Source organism: Crinia signifera, chromosome 1, assembly GCF_055691185.1.
Source record: "Crinia signifera chromosome 1, ASM5569118v1, whole genome shotgun sequence".
NCBI classification, from domain to species: Eukaryota; Metazoa; Chordata; class Amphibia; order Anura; family Myobatrachidae; genus Crinia; species Crinia signifera.
Genome location: NC_139217.1, coordinates 148,041,904 through 148,060,340, shown reverse-complemented (window position 1 = coordinate 148,060,340; position 18,437 = coordinate 148,041,904). Strand labels below are relative to the sequence as shown.

Genomic DNA, 18,437 nt, shown 5'->3' with positions numbered 1-18,437 from the left:
CACTTTGGGGTGTATTCAATGTGGTCGGCGATGGGGTTGAGCGGCGGGAATTGCAGAAAACAAGCAATTCTCGCTGTTTAACCCCCATGCCAGCCACTGACCCTATTAAATGCGGCAGGGAAATCATCGCTGTCAGAGGATAGCGAGGATTCCCCCAAACAGCGAGGCTCGCAGCTAATACAGGGAGCGTGCTGCATTTTGCCCCAAGCCTCCCTGTTTTAGTGCTGCACTCACCGTTTCCCTCCCTCCAAAAACCTAGCAAGGGGGGAAAAGGTGTGTGCAGGGGGGTCAGTTGAATACTGACCCTGCGAGCTGTGAATGCACCCCTTTATCTCAGCGAATAGTCGCTGTGAGTGACACTGGCATTTTTTGCACATATTTTAGGTATCTCTCACAGCAAGGTTGGCGCTCAAAGAATTAAAAAGTGGGACATACAGTATGGTAGTTATTTAGAGATGTATCAATAAAAGGAAGATGATGAGTGTGATCAGGAATAGAATCCACAGTGTTAAAAGGCCCAACACTATAACAGCATGCATAGTACCTCTTTCTCCTGACTAACACATCAGTAGTCCTTCACTTCTTAACACTTTCTGTGCCATTCATGGTTTCCTTTGTTTTTCTTTCTTTCTTACTTTCCATTTTGTGGATGCTTTCCAGTAGCACTATGCCTAGGTAGGTATGGCATTGCATGTGACCTCCGTATCCTCCACCTGCTCAGCCTCTACCATGGAGCTTAGATGTTAATTCATCACTGCTTTCCATGTCCCTCACTTCATCTCCTCTATGTTGTATACTAACTCCACTGGCGTGTTGTAGTTCGCTTTGCTAGATAGTTTACCGCTTTTGTCTACTGGTCCTGATGACAAATACAGATTTGAAATCTTAAGATTTAAATACAAAGAAGGACATTTATATAAATAGCGAATTAGAGTGAAATTTAAACTACCGTAAAAATTTCTGTGAGGGGAAAAAATTAGTAATTTATATAAAATGTATATAAAATAGTGCTAACAAACATTTTTGTTATTTCAGACATAAGTAGGGGTTATCGCTATTTTGTACAATTCAGTAGAGGGGTTACCTTACATCAGGCATTCCCAACCACGGTCCTCAAGGCACACCAACAGTGCAGGTTTTAGTGATATCCAGGCTTCAGCACAGATGCTTTAATCAGAATCCCTCAGATACTAATTAAGTCACCTTTGCTCAAGCCTGGATATCACTAAAACCTGCACTGTTCAGTGTGCCTTGAGGACTGTGGTTGGGAAAACAATGATTTCTCAAGCTGACCCTTTCACTTAGTTTTTTTTATCACAACCGCATAATCTGTTTGAGGAATGTGATATTTTAGCAATTCATAAAATTGTAAAAAAACCTATTCTTACCTCATTATGTTTATTCAATGTCCCCCCTCCACCTGCAATGTACAGTACCATATCAATTATTAATTTGAGGGAGCATCTTAGTCCCCTGGAATAGCACCCGACTTTGCGGTACTAGTTAAGGCCCATACACAATGGGCGACTTTGAGCTGAAAGCCGCTCCAAACAGCCTGTTTGAGCGGCTTTCAGCTTAAAGCCACCCAGTGTGTATGCCCCAGCGATGAGCGCTGCTGCGCGCTCCCGCATCATTGCCGGGAAAGCCGCCCATCTGCTGGTAATACCAGCAGATGAGCAGCTTTGAGGATGGCTTTGCATAGCTCTGTGCTATGCAACGCCGTCCTCCCCCCCCACCCTCCGTCGGTGCCGGGCATGGGGAAAGCCACTCAGTGTGTATGCACTGAGCGGCTTTCCCCGCAGTGGTGATTGTCATCATCGCTGTCCATACATGCTGGGCATAGTCGCCCATTGTGTATGGACCTTAAGTCTTATTGAACTGCATTGACACATGTTGTGGCCTAGCACTTCATAATGATGATGCTTTATAAAAAGGCCTCTCTTGTAAGCATTGCACACTTCTCTCAGTGGTATTATAGCTTACATAAATATGATTGGGGGAGGGCATTGGTTAAAAAGTGAATAAAGTTTTTTGTCATTGGGGTTCTTTGTCTAACATTTGTCCCTTTTATTAAATAAATATTCATGTATATATGTTTTAATTTTGTATTGTATTTGTCATAAAGTTCTGCTTAGCTCCGTACCGACAAACACATTCTTGTGATCTTTTTATTGTTTGTGGTTTTTCACAAGTTTTGTGATGTGTAATGTTGTCTATATGTGTGTTTCCAGTCAAGTGCTTTGCGTCTGTGTGATGCATTGTGTGCTCAGCTTTCACTTTATTTGTGTCAGCGTCATACAGGAGAGTTTATTCCACAGCGCATGAAGCGGATTCAGTAGCTACACACACAGTATCTTCCAGGGGATGTTCTGCAAGTTATTACATGTGACCCTACATGTGGCACTATTGTTTCCTCTTACACAGTTAATACAGTACAACATTAAAGAAATATATTTCCATTAATATGATTTTTTTACCAACCAATTTCTCCATCTATCTTAAAAGACCACAAAACCAAATATGTAAAAATCTAAATTATTCTAACACAAAGTACTTGGCCTACATTACATTGTTTTATCTTCATTTAAGTATTGGGGAACTGCTGCAGTGTGGTCCTACAAAGGCTAAGTCATCTCCCCTGGAAGCTGCACCAAATGCTAATTTTTGTCATTCTCTGGCTTATCCTTCCATCTCACCTTCCCAAACCCCAACACTGCTGGTGATATATATGTGTCAACCGACCAGCCTGCGATCCTTCAGTTCAGACAGGTCCCACATGATGAATCATCCGTCTTACACCAGGGGCAGTACCTTGATAGATGATACTGTTATCATACCTCATGACCAGGTGGGTAATTCTGTGTTTTTTCTATTTATTCTTACAGTATTTGGCGTTCTATATCTTTTCTATTATATTCTTTCTATGCAGTATGTAATGGTAAAGGAGACACAGTCACTTGGCTATATAGTTCTTACTAAGATAGATATGTACAATAGGAAAGTATTTTGCTGGTTTGTGTAACTCAGTTGGAATAGCATGCACCACCTGTGTTAGCAGGATTGCGGAATAGCCTCTTGAATAGGGATTTTATGTTTACACCATTATTTCATAGACAACTACATTTAAGGTATAATATTCCCTATTGGTTCTATATTTGTATGGCAGTAGCCCACATATGAGAGATTACGTATAGGGCCCAATCAGACTTGATGACAAAGCAATTTTTCAAATGGATTAAACCATATAGCACTGCAGCTGGGGCAGATATGTAACATGATTTAGGGAGATTTAGATTTGAGTGGGGTGTGACCAAACTGAAATCTAAATTGCAGTGTAAAAATAAAGCAGTTGGTATTTACCCTGCACAGAAACAAAATAACTCACCAAAATCTAACTCTCTCTGCACATGTTGCATCTGCCCCACCTGCAGTGCACATGGTTTCACCTATTTGAGTACGATATTAAATTTGTGATCAACTTTGAATTAGGCCCATAGTTCTGTATATACTTTTTAGTATGTATGACTTTTATCAAGGAAGTTTTATTATTATGGCAAAGACAATAAAGAGTTCACTCTCGCCGCCTGTACACTATAAGGGTTATGTAATAGCCTGTGAGATACAAGCTTTGGCGAGAATTGGTGAGTGTGAAAGTATTTTTGAAGTGAAAAATATTTAAAAAGCAAAATAAACCTCTCCGGATCTCGCTGGCTGTTAAATAAGCCCTATTACTTTGTGTCTATTAGGACATTTTATGTTGCACCACTGTAGCTGTCATTAAAACCTTTGTGTATTACTGCAACTATTATATATAAAAGCATAAAATTGGCTATTGTAGGGCATATATATTATAACCACTAACAATTAAGGCCCCATTGGTTACTGCCATTTCTGAACAGCTACTGGTGCTGTGTGGTCAGAATGAGTTGAGACTTTAAACGTAGAACACTTGAAAGATAAAACACTACAGATATAGGGGTCAATCCTATTATTTGCGAAGGGTGCGAGGTGTTGTTTGTGTGCCATTCCAACACGTTTAAACACCGGCAATGGCACCCGATTTAACACAATCGTGCACCCTTTAAAGAGCCGAATTGCTCACAACCCTATGGGGCAGTGAGCACTTTAGTGAGATTCCATCCGTTGTAAAGCGCATCCAGTGGCGGGATGATTCGCACTCGCGAATCATCTTTGGCTAATAGGATCAACCCCTTTGTAAGAGAGTCAGCTGCTCAAAACTATAATTGTTTTTCATAGCTTGTTAAGTAGCTAGGCACTACTCTGTAAATAGTTCAATTTTGCTATATGCTTTTAAGCAATGGTAGAATAATTTGGGCATTATACAGTGCTTTTTGTTTAGTTTTTTACTTTATTCAATCTCTCTTCAATGTCAGTAGCATCTGTAACCCATTGTCATGGCCTTACACTCATTGTTTGCCTTTTAAACTATGTAGATTTCGTATTTGACAAAATCAGAGCAGAACTCTTATCGCCTCAGCTGGGGAAATGACAACCTAGACAACGTGGCACTCTCATCTAGTCCAATCCATTCTGGGTGAGTATAAACATTTGCTTTGAGATATTGGAAATAATATGTGTAATCTGTTTTGGGTTTATGGCATGAATGAATAAAATTGGTCATGTGTGCTTGTCACGGGAAGACACTTGCAGGAAGATGCAAAATAAATTATACCTGTGTGGCATTGTTAACTTGTCAGTCTTTCTGTGGGAAAATAACTGACAACTTGTGGTCATAAGCATTAATGGTATAGGTATAGGGAAAGTGGTGCTAAAAGATGATCAATTGGGTATTACAATAAAAATAGATTTATTAATACATGACAGTTGTCTCTAATGATGTTATGACCAATACTGTACATACCTCCCAACATGACCCATGCCAGGAGGGACACATTGCTCTGCCCCTGGACTTTCCTCTTAATGTTTGACTGCCATCACCTGTGTTGAAGCACCTTTCCTATCAATGAACCTGTTCAACACAGATGTGGGTAATCATAGATTAAGAGCAAAGTCCAGGAGCAGAGCATTGTGTCCCTCCTGGAGAGGGTCTTGTTGGGAGATATGCCAGTATCAGGTAAATTGCTACATACAGGTAGACCAAAAACACAATAGTACACTTAAATGATTAGAAATAGACAAGTTAAAAATGACAATGGAAACAATTATATTTATGGTGGAGTCCTGCTTGTTCCTATATTACTTCCTGGGTGGAGATACTGCTGGTCCCCAGATTAGTCCATTAGAGCTGAAAACTGGAAAATGTGGGTACCCATAAACCTGACTGGATTTTCTGCCATGGAGAAATAATTATATCCCAGTCTTTTTGGACAACTTCACAGTCCGAGTGGTGGTGTCCCAAATATTGTAATCCAAATAGCAAGTCGCTCTCGGTTAATGGTGAGGATTATAAGGGAGCTGGTTCAATATGAGCAGTCCATCCAAAAGGATCCAGTGTCCAAGGTCAAAAGAGTTCCTGACGCGTTTCCTTGTCATCTGACAACTTTTTCAAAGATATAACACTCATTGTATGGTCGGGGTTTATATACCATAGAACAGGAAGTGCATCATACATCATTATCTAGTTACCCAATTGATCATTAGTTAATCAGTAAAAATATCTAGCTTTTTGGCATAAAAAAAAAGCTAATTATATAATGGGACAGACCTAATTTGTATATAAAATCTATAGTTTTTACAATCCTCAAGTTGTATTATAGGTAGGGATCTAGTATCACAGTGTTTTTCACCCCACTTCCAGTCGCTGGAACGCACGCCGTGTTCCAGCTTCCGGTAAGTGGAGCACACATTTGATTGGCGAACTTCAGGTATAGGAGTGTCAGCCACTGTCCCTCCTCCTGCGAGTGCACACATTTAAGTGGATTTCTCCCCCAAATCATTTTTTCCTTCAGTTGGGAACAGTAGTGCATCACTGGCATATGACTAATGTTAAGGATGCATTCACATGTTTAGCAAATTATTATTATCACTATAGGCAGTGGTCGAAGTGGAAATTTTGAAGTGGGGGTATGGAAAGATATCAATGTTACCCTGCGCGCGACGAAGGCGTGCGCGCTCCAGAAAAGGGGTGTGGCCACATCAAAAAGGGGCGTGTCCAATACACATAAGTGGAGCGCACAAGAGGTGGGAACCAGAGAGGAAAAAATAAGAGACCTGGAGAAGAGAGATAGATAAAGTGGTGAGAGAGGGTTGAGGAAAAAAAGTAACTAGATAATGATGTATGCTTTTTAAAATTAACATCTCCTGCTGAACCGCGCTAGCCAATAGGCGCTCGCGGTCCAGCAGCCACCAGTTGATTGGCTGCTGGACCGCAAGCGCCTATTGGCTAGCGCGGTCCAGCGGGAGACGTGAATTTTAAATAACACCACGTCTTCCGGACACAGCGGGGAGCCGGGAGCTGGCGGGGGAGACGAAGCGGGCGAGCTACGCCACGGGACGGGACGGGGGGGGGATGGTGCACATGCACCCTGCGGGGCTAGAAGCCCGACGGTGTTACTTCTGCCCCTGCCCGCACAATCACTTCACTGCAGAAAAAAAAAATAGCGCTCGAAGGACAGTGCCGGTATACCATACCGTCGTATACCGGCCCACTTCGAGCACTGACTATAGGTGTAAATTGTTTTAATGATTGCAAATTATTATGTTTAATAGTTTAGCGTATTAACCTACCACAATGTTTCAGTCTAACCTTATTTCTTGTCACTATTCTGCCTAATAGTAATGCTTCATGTGGCAGTTTATCATGAAGGTCTTTTAGTAGATATATAAGTCTGTTGTGTGGAGAAACTATTATATATCAACCTTATTATATTTGTGGATCATTTTTATTGTACCTAATCAGTGTCCTTGTGATTACCCTTTGCATGTCTTTTGTCTTATAGAGGAGCGATGGTGAGGGTAATTCACCACTCCATACACAAATTTAGGTGTTCTTTGGCTTTCTCAGCGTGATGTCACTAATATGAATTATTAAATTAACAGTGTTGTTTCCTTATTGTTAATTGGGGAAAGAAAAGAAGTTTGCACTGGGGATGCACACCAAAAGATATGATTTTCAGGATTTTTTTTAAAACTTAACCTTTTATTGTTTTAATTGGATAAAAGGTAGAGGGGACGTTGATATCTGTGTTCCTTCTGATTGTATGGAGTCACAGGTCGTGGTCCACTCCGCTATTGTGAAAATGGTTTAGAGGTTAAAACTTAGGACATACACACACACATATATCAACGTCCCCTCTACCTTTTATCCAATTAAACCAATAAAGGTTAAGTTTTAAAAAAATCCTGAAAATCATAGATTTTGGTGTGCATCCCCAGTGCAAACTTCTTTTCTTTCCCCAATTAACTGTTGTGCCTACTTGCCCTGATAGCACCCCCGCCGAATTATTGAGATAAAAGGCAGCCCTCCACAAAAAACCCCAAGAGATCAAAATAACAAAAGGGATATATTACCATTGTGTGCGGATCCCAGTCCCCTGTTCCCCCACTTCCCCTTACAATAACTTGTTTCCTTATTGGGCTGCCTTTCCCGGGTTCTGAACAGTGGCTACTGTATATAATAATAATTACTATACAAAGCTTAACCAGCTAAAATCTAGCCCTACTCAATTATTTCCATTCTGTATATCAATTATTAGATGCTTCCTTTATGGAAAATAAGTTTCTGCATAATTTCCAGGGGTATAAATGCGGTGTACTAGGGCTATTGAAATGTGAAGTTATTTCCTATCTCCATTGATCCTGGAAGGGTTAGATCTGTATGTGTTTCAGAATAGAGTAAAAGGAAATCATGATACTACTCTCAGCCATTGCATTTCATGTCTTGCATGCAGTACCGGTGAATAAACGCAGTTTACCTGAGCGGTGAATTGCTATAGTAAAATCTATGCACCCTGTGTTTTTGTTAAGAAAAGAATGAGAGTACACCAGTTACTTGGAGTTGGAGGAGCAACTGAATATAATTGATTAGCATTTTCCTGATTTCAGAATCAGAATACTATCAGAATAGTAAAGTTCAATATAGGAAAGGATGCTAGTACACCAAGTATTAAAGTTAAGATGAATTAAAACAGAATTGATACAGAGGATTATCTTTAAAATGTCAGAAAGTGTTCTTGAAATTGATTCAACAGCATGTGACTGTGCGTCTTCGGCGTAGTGGGAGAAATGTGTCCTAGATAGCTAGCTAGCTGATTTTTATCTCTTCTATAGCAGCCTGCAGATTTTTAACAGATTTTGTCAAGTATTGCCGCATGCCAGCACTTGTAGTTTCCATAACAGCTAGGCAGGCACCGGTTGCATAAGCTTGTTCTTCATATGTTACTGTTTTGGTGTTTTTGTGGCATACTGCACTACAGTTTGTGTTCAGAGTAGGTTTAACTATAATGTAGTTTACAGGGAATTCCATACATATTTGTATTCATTTTTTAATTCCTATTGAATTGTTTTATGATAATTAGCAAATTGTATGTGGATTTTTGATTTAATGTACAGGGAATACCATTGATATTGTTTTCTTTTTAAAGCAGCAAGCCTTAATGATTGATGATGATTTAAAAATACAAGCAAAATCAATGGAATTACATCCATCTGCATAATCAAGGCTGTTACATATTATTCAGTTTGATATCCCATGCAAAGATGTGTGATTGGTATAATCAATGATATTGATTTAATGAGTGAGTTTGTCTTAATGCACAGATTTATATAAACGTGTAATCCTCCAGCATTCACTGGTAAACGCTACTGTGTGCGGTTAGGGCAGGGGTTACACATGCTGTATTAGCACAAGAAATATGCAGTTATCACCTTTTAAATGATTACACAGGTGTTAATTTTTATGGGACTTTCTAAATATCTTAATTATCTTTCTTTTCCTCTCTTTCCTTGCTCTCTCATGGCTAAATAATCTATTTTGTTGCAGCCACATGTCTCCTTGTCTTGATCGAGACCATAGCAGGTGATCTTAACTTTGTGTTTAATATGTGTTTGCTTTGTTTCCACCTCCTATTCCGGTTGCTCACATAAGGTTGCTTTTGTGTGTTCACATCTAACCAGTTGGCTAAATTGAAAAACAAAACCAGACTCTTTTTTTATTATTAAACTAATAGCTGAAATATCCAAATGATTAAATATTAAAATAATTAATTATATATATATATATATATATATATATATATATATATATATATATATATATATACATACACACACACTTCAACAGTCCTCTAACTTCAAAAACCTGAAGAAAATAAATACAAATTTTGTTGAGATTTGATGATTATTGTTAAATAACATATATAATCCAACATGAATCTAATTTCCGTTTTTAGGCTTCATACTGCACATTATTATACTTAGACAGTTGCCAAGGGCAGCAATACTACTAGGCACCTAAAACACAATGCAGCATTCACTGTTTTTAATACCCCACACTGAGCTTTGGCTGCTGACATAAGGAGAAGCAGTCAGTTGCTTATATGAGGCTGCCATCTGCTGCTCAAAGTCAGGGGTCGATTTATTAAGCTCGGTGAAGTGATAAAATGTCTGGTTTTTATCACCGGCCAATCAGCTCCTACCTGTCATTTTTCAAACCAAGCCTGTAACTTCACAGGTAGGAGCTGATTGGCCGGTGATAAAAACCAGACATTTTAGCACTTCACCTAGCTTTATAAATCTGCCCCTCAGTTCTAAGCCGCTTACTTACCTTCCACATACCCCCCAACTCTCCCTCCTTGCCGCCATACCCTAACCCTCCCTTTCCACAGCCTACACCTGTCCCTCCCTGCTAGTACCTAACCCTCCCTGCTAGTGCTTGAACCCTTTACCTACCACTTAAACCTAACCCCCCTTCTAAGTGCCTAACTTTTAAACCTCCCTCCTTACAGCCAATCCTACCCCCCTGCAGCCTAACCCTATATACCAACTAGTTCCTAAACCTAACCCACGCCCTTCACCTGCCTACTCCTATCCTGCCCGCATACTTACATCTGATGGAATGGCAGCCAAGATTCAGGTGCTGGAATTGTCACTGATGTTGGTATTCTGGCACCGTTCTCCTTACGGTAATCTGGATGTGGGTGTTGGTATTGTGAAAGGCGGGATGCTGAACGTAGGCCACAAGTCACCGTCACATACTGCACTCCCAGGAGCAGAGAATGGCTTGATAAGTTAAAAAGCAGAGAGCGCCAAAGGGCTGGGCCCCAAAGCTTAATCTTGCCCTGCATACACCTGCTACTGCTACAATTTTTAAGATAGTTAATTGCAATTAATGTCGACAGCAAAATAGAGAAGTACAATGCATCCTAATACACCTAGAATTTATATGCCATATGGTGCAAGATACCTGCCATGACTTTTGCCTTTTATTCACATCACATATGTGGTGAAAACTTGCACACAATATAATCTTGATGATGGGCATGTCTTTAACTGCGCAGGAATTAGTTTAAAAAAGTCGCAGTGCAGCATAGTAGAACATGGCATGACAAAAAGCTGCCATTTTTAAAACCATCTAATGTGCTACACAATGTTTCAAATTTTTAAAAATAACAAGTATGCTTTAATGGGGATTTATAGGAAGCAATTTTAGTATTAATTCAACACCATTTGAAAGAGGCAGGTAGAGTTTAGTGAGGGGGTTACAATTATATTCTACACCTACAGTAGTGTGGCAACAATTAACATCCAATGGCTATCTCCCACAGATAGCAATAAGCAACATTCCAACAAAATGATGTACGATTATAGTACTTTGGTATTGTATAGCAGACCTTGGTGTAGAACAATAGACATTGTTGATATGGGTCAAACCTTCCAAGCTGATGTGTGAAGTGGGGGATAACAATATAGGTACACAGTGCTATTCTGCCTTATAATTATGTTTATTGTATCATGATTATCATATTAATTAAATAAATAATATTTTAATATCCCATGGTATTCCCCCTCAGAACAGTGCTGTGTACATATATTGTTCTTGGTGTAGAACAATGCCTTTACGTTTTTCCACTACATGTAACAGTGAGTTTGTTCGTAAAATATACTGTAAGGTTCATAGGGGCACAATTGCTTTATTTCAAGTTTTTTATTTATTATCATGAGGGAGATTTGTTTGACTTCTTATTGGTTGAGATTGGACACAGAAGCATCCTGATATTAATTTATTAACAAAATCATATCTGTTTTCTTTTGGGTATTGTAAGCTACAGTATATGATCCATCATGCATGGACAAATTGGGCTTCTTATAATAGCAATGCCATGACCTATACAGTGTAACCTGTACTGCTACAATGTATTGGTGCCCACTGGAAAAAAAACCCAAACCATTTCCATTTCCACTTGGGGAAAATAATAATTTTGAGCAGTCAAAGTACACAAAAGTTATGCATTGTCCTTGCTTATCACAGCCGCTTTCTCAGTTGCATGTCACTAGGGAACACATAAGGATGATCAGCAGATAGGATGCTGGTGGTCAGAATACCGACATCAGCATCCTAATAAATCAAATTCTAACGGGTACCGATAAGTATACTTACCGTCCCCTGCTTCCCTAACCCTAGCCCTCACACCTTATCTCTCCGACTCTGCAGCCTACCCCTAATCTTCCCTGCTAGTCCCTAATCTTTCTATGCCACAGCCTTAACCTAAACCTCCTTCATAGCCCAACCCTCCCCATAGCCTTCACTTGACACCCCCCCCCCTCTTCACTTGCAGCCTGTCCCTGAGAGTGCCTAAACCTAACCCTCCCCACCGCCGGCCTATTGCTATCCCATCCGCATACTTACATTTAGGATGCCGGCAATCGGGATTCCGTTGTTGACATCCACATTGATGTTGGTCTTGTGGCCGCAAGTCGGAGTGCTTCCGTCAGTATTCTGACTGGCAGCTTACCGTCCACTGGGATGTTAATCCCATCCCATTGCATACCTGATAACTTTTCAGAACTTGAGTATTAGGTGGAGTTTATGGTCCAAGGGGCCTATTTATTAAAAAATATAAATATTAAGTATTCCCTAAATGTACCACAGAGGGACTGCAACAGATATCTCCAATACTTGCTTTGGTCCCTCCATTTCTGACAGTCACTATTTCTGTGGGGGCTGCTAAGCTGTCAAATTTCACAAGATCTAGAATGAAAAGCTTCCTGGAGCTTGGCTCCCATAGGATAGTGCCATCTCCAGATGGGATACTAATTTGCAGATTTTTATGTATAGGGAGCCAGTGAAGCATAAAATGGGTGTGAATGTATAATGTGCCTGTCTGGGACCCAAACCAGGAAGCTGTGTGATAGCACTACATTATCACACTGCTTACAGCTCTTCGCCAGGATGGACTGTTGTCCGATCCTTTTCTACTAGCAGGAGAAAATTAGTACATTTGCTTGAAAATAATAATTTGAACTTTTCAAATTTATGCAAAAATTATTTATCACATCTACATGTTAGTTGTGATGGCGTTGTGTTCCATCAGACATTCTGGGATTTTCCAAAAGTGTCAGATGGCTAATCTGACCTGTTTCTAGCTAATAGTTTAAGGGAAACTGCGGTACTTGTGTATTATCACGGCGCCCCCGATTTCCATCGCAGGGCATTGTACGATGAAAAATCGCATGCGATATGATCACATGCAATGCGACGCGATTTCACCCTATATTTAATTGTACAGGCACCCAGATGCCTTATTACCATGTTAAATGCCCCCCCAGACCCGATTTTTTATTGTATACCCACCCTCATGGGTCATTAGTATGTGAAATGCCCCCCATTACAATCGGGTCTGGGGGTGCCATTTAACATGGGACTCAATGGCATATCACATTGCATCGCATCGCATGCCATTGTAATGGCATACGATGTGACCCGATTTTAAAATTGTATACTCAGCCCGGAAAAAAGGCTGAAATCGGGTCCATCGCATGCCATCGCATACCTTAATTAGTGGTATGCAATGCGATGCAATGGGCGCCGTGATAATACACAAGTACCGAAACTGCTTTATTATTATTATTGTTATTATTATTATTGTTATTATTATTATTATTGTATATATGGCACCACAAGATTACAGATTTTCATGGTCAGTAGCTCACTCTTGTGTGCAGGTAGTGAGATACAGTAGTGGGCCTGATTTAAAAATGGATGCATTTAAAACATCCACTGGCACTAACAGTCATACACCATTGGACATTCTGAGAGACTAATGTCCAATAGTGCAGAAAATGTTGTCTCAATGTGAACTGATCAGAGCTGTAGCTGCTGAGTATCTCAGTAGACAGCCAATCATCTGCGGCAATAGCATACATTTGCAGTAGCTGCTGCTATAAAAGTTGGAGCTGCTACTGTATTAACATCCACTTCTGCTCGGTCCCAGTGTGACTAATATGACTTGCCATCTGAATTCCTGACCATAGGGGGAGCTCTCCACTTTATTCTATCTATCTACAACTGCAATATTACCAAGCCAGCTACAGTCAGGTTGAGGGTTGGACTGTTCCACAGAGAGATAGGGGATTCCTATCATAGGTTGTCCTAACATAGGTTGTCATGCTCATTTAAGTTAAGTTATATGAAAATATAGATTACAATTTCAGGCACCTACTGACTGTTGTAGCACCAGAAATATTGTATCATCTATGCCACAAATACTGTGCATACATGCCATATATTGAGCATGCCATTTCTAGTATACTCTTGAGCCCTAACTAGCATATAGAGTTTATGACAAATGTGGAGCATGGTTACGCCAAGCATGAAATATGCTGTGTATGTTATGTATAGTATACAACAGTAAGACCGCTTTCATGGTCTGGGAGACTGTGGCAGGTCATGCTGGGATCAGTAGTTCCAAAACAACTGTAGAATAAGATGCTTGGTTGCATAGGGAGAGGAATCAGTAGCAGAAAAAAAGACGTAATAATGCCACTGTATAGGTCATTGGTACGACCTCATCTGGAATACTGTGTCCAGTTCTGAAGGCCATATCTTCAGAAGGATATAAATACATTGGAGAGTGTACAAAGAAGGGCAACTAAAATGGTTCATGGCCTACATCACAAAACGTACCAGGAAAGACTAAAAGATCTTAACATGTATCATTTGGAGCAGAGAAGGGAAAGGGGGGACATGATAGAAATCTTCAAATATATCAAGGGTTTTAACATAGTACAGGTGGGAAATTTTCTTCAAAGGAAAACAAGTAATAAAACACGAGGACATGCACTGAAACTGGAGGGAGGTAGGTTCAGGGGAAATGTTAGAAAGAATTACTTCACAGAAAGGGTAGTGGATAAGTGGAATAGCCTCCCATCAGAGGTGGTAGAGGCTAAGACAGTAGAACAATTTAAACATGCTTGGGATAGGCATATGAATATCCTTACAAAGAAATAAGGTTTAAAAAGGGTTGAGTTTACCTGAAGGGTAAAAAAAGGGGCAGACTAGATGGGCCAAATGGTTCTTATCTGCCGTTAAATTCTATGTTTCTAACTACAGCTAGACTTGGATGTCAATGTCCACAACAGCTGCAGAGCAGTTCTAATTGCAGAGGTGGGCACATGGCAGATGACACTGTGATTGATCTGTGGGAGCTGGGAAAGTAGTATGGCTGCATTAGCCTAAGAGTATGAGTGACAGCAGCTATGTGCCCGCTGCACCGCTTTGCAGTGAGAACCATCAAATTATGGAAGAGGGAGTGCGTTTATACTGCATTTCTTTATTACTGTTAAAGGGTCCCAGCACATTTAGGGTCATATCCACCCTGTCACTACCCCTTAAGTCCCATTACCGTCCCCTAACAGTCGCTGCTATACTCACCTGCTGAGGTCTGTATGTTGCCAGAGCAAGAGCCCCAGCCAAAATGTAGCCTATACAGTGTATATATATATATATATATATATATATATATATATATAGTCGACGGGGTTGGTGTCGGCACTCCATTATAACGATTTCTTGTGGCCCCGGGTGCCCTCCTGTGTTATTGTATAGGTAACCAGGGGTGGTGGCGGCACTCGCAGGTAATGAAAAAACGACTCTACTCGGGGTTAGCTTAACGTTTCAATTCCTGTTTTGGAATTTTCATCAGAAGCATAATACACAATGTCATTGTGTATTATGCTTCTGATGAAAATAGCGTCATTTTTTCATTACCTGCGAGTGCCGCCACCACCTCTGGATACCTATATATATATATATATATATATATATATATATATATATATATATAATCTATCTAGCTATCTTTGTGTTGGGGAATTGATTATACTAAATAATATTTATTACTGTACTTGTCAGGTTTCATTTATTGGAAAAGCTATTTCAAATACCTTATACAATTGTTACTGATAGAATGGTATCTGCATGTGCAAATGCACCATTCATGTACATTATAGGTGCATGCCATTACTTCCCTAATATGTGTTTAAATCTATAAATGACATACTACCTGTGTATATATGTATGTATACTGTCTTGGTTTATGCTCATCCCCTAATCAGAAGCATGTGGAATGAACTGTGCCTGGCATATTTGCTTACTGTATCTGGTTATTCTATTTGACAGTTTGCATTCTTTTGTAGAAGGAAATATGAGTCATTTGCCACAGTTTTAATAGGACCTCTCATGAATTTGTGTCTGCAAGCAATTATTCAAAGTATTGAAAAACTACTAAACAAAATAATAGTGTTGAAGAACTATACCAGTATTTTTCATATTTATAATGTGCACCTATTTTTTCCTCTGGGCTTCAACTAAACAAACGTAGTTTATGCTATATACTGAATTAGTTCATCTACTTTTTTTTTTTTTGTGTGTGTGCCTATTATTAACATTTATGTTCTATTTTATATTCTTCCCAGTTTCCTAGTTAGTTTTATGGTGGATGCTCGTGGAGGTGCCATGAGAGGCTGCAGGCATAATGGACTAAGAATAATAATTCCCCCTCGGAAGTGCACTGCCCCTACAAGAGTGACCTGTCGCTTGGTGAAGCGCCATCGATTGGCCACTATGCCGCCCATGGTGGAAGGAGAAGGCCTGGCCAGTCGCCTTATAGAAGTTGGCCCTTCTGGAGCTCAGTTCCTTGGGTAGGTGATAGCACTAAATATACTAGCCGAACACTATAGTAATTTAAACTAATCCTTATGTTTGACACATGCTAGTGCATTCTATATGTTACACGATGGGACAGTCAGGCAACCTCTTCCATTCCAAATATTTAGCTTATCATTTATACCTTCTCATAAGCTAAACATTTTAAGGACTCAAATTAATTGGGTAAAAAAGAATAGATGGTACTTGTTTCCTAGCACGGCCACATATCTTATGGATCGTGTACCTTTAGTTAAGGTACACGATCCATAAGATGGACCCGATTTCCTTTGAAATCAGGTCCATTTGGCCGGCTAGGATAAAATATCGGGGGCATCGCGTCGGTCGGGACCGTTAACAATGGTCCCGACGCGATGCCCGCGATTTCCCCATAGGGTCCAATGTTAAAAAATATTTTAACATTGAAATCGTGTCGGGAAAGGTAAAATATCGGGGGCATCGCGTCGGTCGGGACCATTAACATAGGTCCCGACGCGATGCCCCCGATTTTTACATAGGCTTCAATGTTAAAAGATTTTTTAACATTGAAATCCTGAAAAAATGTGAAATGGGCCAATATGACCCATTTCACATTTTAGATGTCCCCGTCGTCACCCCACGATAGACGCCAACCCGAAGCGTGGCGAGCGCAGCGGTGCGTGTCCTCCGACCTTTTCATTCCCCTACTATCCGCGTCCCCTCGCGGGCTTCACAGGTGTCCGTGGCGACGCGGACACCTGTGAAGTCCGCGAAGGGACGCGTTTACCTGTGAAGGTATCCGCGTCCCCTCGCGGGGCTCGCTGCGCTCGCCACGCTTCGGGCTCGGTGGCTCGCTGCGCTCGCCACACTATTCTATTATCAACTCCACGCCGACGTGGATAGTAGGGGAATGAAAAGGTCGGAGGACGCGCACCGCAACCACTCGCGGGCTCGCTGCGCTCGCCACGCTTCGGGTTGGCGTCTATCGTGGGGTGGGGTGTACGCCGTGACATTTGGGGGGGTTGGGAATATTTTACATTGAATCCAATGTAAAATCGGGTCCCAGGGACCCGATTTACATTCAATTAAAAAAAAAATCGGGTCCAAAATCGGTCGGTCGCGACGATCGCATCGCATGCGACCAAATCGCATGCAATGCGATCGAACCGATTTTTCCGACACGACCACCACGATGTAAATCGGTGTGGCCGTGCTAGGAAACAAGTACCGAATAGATTCCTAGAATTGGTTTACTTTATTTAGGACCTAAAGGAAATGGATGGAGCAAACTTTAGATCATCTTAGTATCTATCCTAGTGTTTTATTTACAATTATAAGCGCTCTGCCCAGGACTTCTGTAAAGGTACAGCGAGGTCAGACATGTCCGTTCCTGACATAACAGTAATAGATGGTAAAGCTCCAATTTAAATGTTTTCATTATTTTACATTTGGTAGCTATGTAAATATAGTCATAAAAAGCATATGCAAGATGTTATATTTATAGTAATTTTATTATTTAGTATTTGTATTACCTCTTACTCTATTTTTTTCCCATTTATACAGATTTTCTAGGTTTATTGTTGATGATAAAGACGATTCCACTACCTGGACTGTGTTTTTCCCTTGCATTTGTACAATCTAGATTCATTTTTCAGTAACTAACATATTTTACATTTATATAAGAGATTGTCTGCTAGTATGTGCCATTACCATTATTACAACAAAACCTATTCATGAACCATATTCATTAAATGTTTATTGTACAGTGTACATCTACATTTGGGTACTCTTACGCATTTGGTATTACATTTCATAGATACTCTTAGCAAAAGTCCAATTACTTGCTAAAGGTGCCCACACACAGTGCGACAGGGCAGTGCGATGAGATGCGTGCTCCCTTGCCCATCCCATCTCACAGCACATAAAGTCTGTGCAGCCCGTGCTTTTAATACTAGATTGCATTGTATTTAGTACAAAAGGCATGGTGATATAGCACATTGTATGCTTTTTGTACTAGATGCTATGCAATCTAGTACTAAAAGCACAGAGTTCATTGCACCGTGTATGGGCACCTTTACAGCTTGTGCATCTTTGCACTTTGATAGTATCTTCACTTCATCGGAAATACTTCATGTTAATTAGCTTTACATTACTTTTTATGGTACTTATATGTTAGTTGGGCTCCCACTAAGCTATTTGCTTATTTTTCCACGTCCGCTCGCCATTTAACAGAATGGAGTGCCGGTCCAACCAAGATATGTGTGTGTATATATATATATATATAACACAATACTCCACGATGCGCTTAACAATATCAAACAGAAGAACTGTCTTT

General features: G+C 40.3%; 1 protein-coding gene across 39 annotated transcripts in view; it reads left to right on the top strand.

Moving 5' to 3' along the window:
* The window catches only part of ANK2 (ankyrin 2), a 486,040-nt gene that overhangs the window by 398,781 nt on the left and 68,822 nt on the right, over positions 1-18,437 (top strand). For 18 of the 39 annotated variants that reach the window (XM_083174515.1, XM_083174496.1, XM_083174502.1 and 15 more), the window contains 5 exons: positions 661-675; positions 2,746-2,848; positions 4,455-4,555; positions 8,963-8,998; positions 15,895-16,119. In XM_083174515.1, the coding sequence (XP_083030641.1) occupies positions 661-675; positions 2,746-2,848; positions 4,455-4,555; positions 8,963-8,998; positions 15,895-16,119 (480 nt within the window). The remainder of the gene's footprint in view (positions 1-660; positions 676-2,745; positions 2,849-4,454; positions 4,556-8,962; positions 8,999-15,894; positions 16,120-18,437) is intronic. The other 21 variants (XM_083174525.1, XM_083174517.1, XM_083174522.1 and 18 more) reach the window with 4 other exon arrangements.